At 28.8% G+C, this 5,119-nt stretch overlaps 1 protein-coding gene across 1 annotated transcript; it reads left to right on the top strand.

The window, feature by feature from the left end:
- Positions 1–2,263: 2,263 nt before the first annotated feature.
- LOC121173995 (protein trichome birefringence-like 43) lies at positions 2,264–4,694 on the top strand. The gene is made up of 4 exons (XM_041011897.1): positions 2,264–2,404; positions 3,296–3,471; positions 3,582–3,740; positions 4,394–4,694. Exons 1-4 carry the CDS (start codon positions 2,279–2,281, stop codon positions 4,692–4,694), a joined length of 762 nt encoding a protein of 253 aa, XP_040867831.1. The 5' UTR covers positions 2,264–2,278.
- Positions 4,695–5,119: the final 425 nt, after the last annotated feature.

Here is a 5,119-nt window from a genome sequence, read left to right as displayed (position 1 = left end):
CCTCGAAGTGGTCAAACGAGGGTCGCATCCCAACAAACGGATGGTCCACGGACGAAATTAGGGTATGACAGGCGGTTTTTTCAGGTTTTTTTTTAAATTAGAGAATCTTGTTTATAATCATAATAAAAATTAACATGTTGTAGATTTAAATATTCCTAATGAAAATAAATTATAAAAACATAAAACAGTCAAATAATTCAAGTAATTCATACAAATATGCTACAACAATAATTCAAGTAAAACATAAAAACATAAAACAGTCAATAGATCCAAATAATTCATAAAAATCTGCTATAATAATAATTCAAGTAAAACATAAAAACATATGAATAATGATTCCAATTCTTCATCCTTAAATAAAAAAAACATATGAATAATGATTTCAACCTTCCAATTATATAAAGAATAAAAGTAATAAAATTTAACCTTAAATAAAAAAAATTAAAAAAGAATCTAAGAAATATTTAAACAAAAAGGAAATAAGTATAAAAAGTTATAAGTTCGAAGCTAGTGTTTTAAAAATGATACTTCGGTTATGTTCGGTAAAACTAACTGAAAAGTTAGCTAGAAACTGAAAAGTTATCAGAAAGCCGAAAAACTAGTTGGAAGTTGGTAGCTGAAAGCTAAAAAATTAGCTTATTAAATTATAAGTATTTGATAAAACTAATTGTTGACGTAGCTTAAAAGTGTATAATGATAGAAAAATAGTAAAATTATGATTTATTTAAAAAATTGAATAAATGTATTTATGATATAAATGAAAGAAAATATTAAAACTAGAAGCTAGCGTTTATAAAAATGTTACTTCGAGTAACATTTCAAAAAATGTTAGAAGCTATTAAAATAATTTGTTTACTGGATAATCAAAAAAGTGTTTCAGCTAGTAAAAAAAAGTTAAAAAATAGTTAAAATGTGTTGTTGAAGATAGATTATGTTCAACAAAGACATATCGCAAAGTCAAGTCTATTTTTGTTGGAATAAAAACATTTACATGTATATATAAAATTGATTTTCATTTTTTATAATTAATTTATCCTTTTTATCCCATTCTATCATAATATTTTCTATCATAAAATTGGGTAATAAATAATTGAAAAGATTGTCAAAGATGAATTATTTACCTATTGACCACTCGTGGAAACAAAAGAAATGAATACTTAATTATAGAGATAGTATAATAAAGAAATTAAATTAACACTTTATTAAAGAAAGAGAAAGAGAAATTTGTTCGTCATGAAAAAAAATTAATTGATGTGAGAGAAATGGATGCATCGTGGAAAAAAAAATTGCAGTGACGGAGTATAGTAAGAAGGGGATTGTGAAGGGTATAATAGGAAAAAAACTGGTCATTTTGTCAAATTATTGATTTTTTAATGTAAAACAACCGTAAATAACTATTCTATTCTTATTTATAAAACATAGTTTTGAAAAAAAATCATTTTTTTTTTATAAAATTTCATTTCAAATGTTTTATGCATTAATTATTTTGACTAAATTTTTATCTTTAATTGTCTTTTTTTCTCTCCACGGAGATTGTGAAAATGAATATAGGTATCCAATAAAGTTAAAAATAAATTTTAAAAAATATTATAATTATAGAGAAATTAAATACTAATAAAAAATCAACCAACTCTTTTAATTAATAAGCGCCAATTAATCCATTTTGTCTTATAATTGAGATGAAGAGAATATTATTTAGAAAGATAGTGAGCAATTAAGACTATTTTTATCGGTATAAATTGGTCAGTTGTGTCTTATATTGTTTACTTTTATATATATTATGCATGTATGTTAAAAAGATTGTATATAAGTTGTGTATAAATACAAATTAACTATTCTGTGTCAGTTACCTTTGAATCTGCTGGTTAATTATTTGACTTTTAAATGGAAGAAGACAATGCCCAACAAAGCTAAATTAGAGAGAGACAACAATCCTCTCTTAATCTAGTTTTTATAATTTTGTAATGTGTATAATATATGTATAATTATAATTATAATTACACTAATTTCAACAAAATTGACGGTTATTGTTTTATATTCCACCCTCTAAAAAGTTTACTGTATAAGTCGGCAGACTTCCTCTATTAAATAAGAGTTATCAGTTGTAAACTTGCTCTCAACCAATTGGTTCTCAATTAGGATCACATCCTACATTAGTTCCAAACAAAAAACCATTTAAATGATCATCAAGACCATGTTATCACCATTTTAATGAATGTTGTTGTTTTGCAGATTCAATGGTGAAGATTTCCTAACAAGACTTAGAGGGAAGAGTATCATGTTTGTGGGAGACTCTTTGGGTTTGAACCAATGGCAATCACTCACTTGCATGCTTCACATAGCTGTGCCACAAGCCCCATACAGCTTAGCAAGGAATGGAGATGTCTCCATTTTCACCTTTACGGTTAGATCACTTTTATGACTTTTATTTGTCTTAATTTTCTTCCTATATATTCTTAGTCAGTCCCTACCCAAACCTATCACATCTACACAAATTCACATTCACCCCAATTTCTTGAGACATGTCAAGGTAGTTGTTGTGCTCCCAATTTTAACTCTAAATGATAATTAGTTGCAAAATAAAATTTTGATTGGGTTGCAACCATGCATACATGGATAATATTGAAATTAAATAGAGCATTGTTGTCAATCAATGATAATCTAAATGACATCATATATATTAATAATGCATTCTTACAACTAGTCTCTTAGTTAACTATTGACACACCCAAGATATTAGATTCCCACTCATGCAAGCAAGAAAGGGTAACCAACCAATTTATAGAATGAAGGTTGTATTGATAAAAAAAGATTAATGTAATACTTTGGTATCATGGATCCATCGTTGAAGAGTAATAACATGCTGGTTAATAATCCAGACATAAAACAGAAGAATCAAGATTATTGTTGAAAACACACCGACAAAAATAGTGGAAGAAACGGATTATGTCGAGTTAAAAGTTAGGAAACAATGAAAAATTTCAAACTAGGACAAGGAAAATTGTTTCAGCGGTAACAAGCTTGACTTCAGGTTCAATTCTTGGGAAAAATACCACATAACTTTGGTCTTGAATTAATGTAGCAAGTATCAGTGATCATTTATCTCTTGTAGTAGTGGATTGGCTCTACCTCTACTACTATTTTACATCATGCAGCACTGAAACTCTTGTATGCATGTTTGTTCATTTCCTGGTGCTTGGATGAGCATATTCCTTATGCGTCATTCATAGGCATCTTCTCTAATATATAAAAATTAAAAATTAAAAATAAATTGGTCTATCTCATAATTTTGCAGACCTATGATGTTAAGGTAATGTTCTCGCGCAATGCATTACTGGTGGACATTGTTGGTGAGAGTATCGGTCGAGTATTGAAACTAGATTCAATTCAAGCTGGCCAAACATGGAAAGATATAGATGTAATGATATTTGATTCTTGGCATTGGTGGATTCACACAGGAAGAAAACAACCGTATGTACTCATTTATAAGCTAGTTTCACTCTTCACCATATTTCACATGCAAAATCGATCTATAACACTTTTTTTCTATTTCTTTTTTTTTTTATGATTTGGGCTTGTAGATGGGATTTGATTCAAGTAGGGAATCGTACATATAGAGATATGGATCGATTGGTTGCATATGAGATAGCATTGAATACATGGGCCAAATGGGTTGATTACAATATTGATCCTACCCGAACAAGGGTGTTCTTCCAAGGAGTCTCTCCAGGTCATCAAAAGTAAGTATCTGCTACAATTTTTAAATGTCCCTTAAATTTGTAAAATTGTGATATCAATTTTTTTAGGGATATTTCATTTTCAAAGAGATTTTTTTAATTTAATTCATTTATAACATATGAAAATCCACTAGAAAACTCACCTTCCAAGTTCATATACTCAATGAAAAACTTCTATTTGACTTCAAGAAAATTAACCAATCTTCTGAGAAGTAGTTTCGTGAGCTATTGATTATCATGATATGTACTTGTAAGTAATAATTAGCAACTTACTTTTTTAAAAGTTAATAATTTTAGTCCGAGGTGAGGTAGTTTTGTTTGTGCCATTGGTTAGCATAATAACTAAAATTAATTTTCATTAGTCTATGATAGCTTGAGTTTGACTCACATAAATTTCACTCAATAAAAAAAAAGTAAGTAGGAAAAAGATTGATGATGATATTGTGTTGATGACTTTGTAAAGGGCAAAGGCAAACAAGATAATGAACTCTAGCAAGAGGATATCCCTCAGCCCATCTTTATCATTTACCAAAATAAAAAAAAATTGTTTTCAAAAAAGATAGCTGGTCATTGTAAAAATATATACAAATATAAAACAAATCAACATATAGTTTTGTAAAACTGGAGTTAACTAACTTGCGTTTGAATTGTTCCAGTCCAGCGCAATGGGGTGAGCCAAGACCAAACTTATGTGAAGGGAAAACTAGGCCAATATTGGGATTCAGGTACCCAGGAGGACCACTCCCAGCAGAGTTGGTATTGGAGAAAGTGCTAAGAGCCATGCAAAAGCCTGTGTATTTGCTGGACATTACTACCCTATCCCAACTAAGGATAGATGGCCACCCGTCTGTTTATGGCTTTGGAGGGCATTTGGACCCGGATTGTAGCCACTGGTGCCTAGCTGGTGTTCCTGATACTTGGAATGAGCTTCTGTATGCTATTCTCGTTAAAAATTAAGCTCTTGTTCTTATTTTTAGGATTCACTTAGCCCAACTTTATTTTTACTTTAGAATTACTTCTAAGTTAAAGTTAAAACTAAGTTGTGTTAGTTTGTTTTGTTTTTAATTTTAAAGCTCTGATTAAACTAAAAGTTGTTTGGAAAAAAAATTAATAAGAAATAATATAAAAAAATCAGAAACCACTCTAGTGAAAATAAAAGAGGCTAAAATTTATCCTTCTAGTACTTAGCTCGTGTTTATATAGAGAAGACATGCAATTTACAAATTTAATGTCCAATAATAAAGACAATAATATAATTAATATTAATATCAACTAATAGCTATAAATATTATTAAATGGAGAAAAACTAAAAATCATATTACTGTCATTTATAACTATTTTTTTGTTGAATGAGATTGAAAAAAAGCACCCCAACCAAGATA

The sequence above is a fragment of the Glycine max genome, chromosome 18 (assembly GCF_000004515.6).
Source record: "Glycine max cultivar Williams 82 chromosome 18, Glycine_max_v4.0, whole genome shotgun sequence".
Lineage (NCBI taxonomy): Eukaryota > Viridiplantae > Streptophyta > Magnoliopsida > Fabales > Fabaceae > Glycine > Glycine max.
The sequence above is the reverse complement of the archived record's forward strand: the minus strand, read 5'-3'. Positions and strand labels throughout refer to the sequence as shown.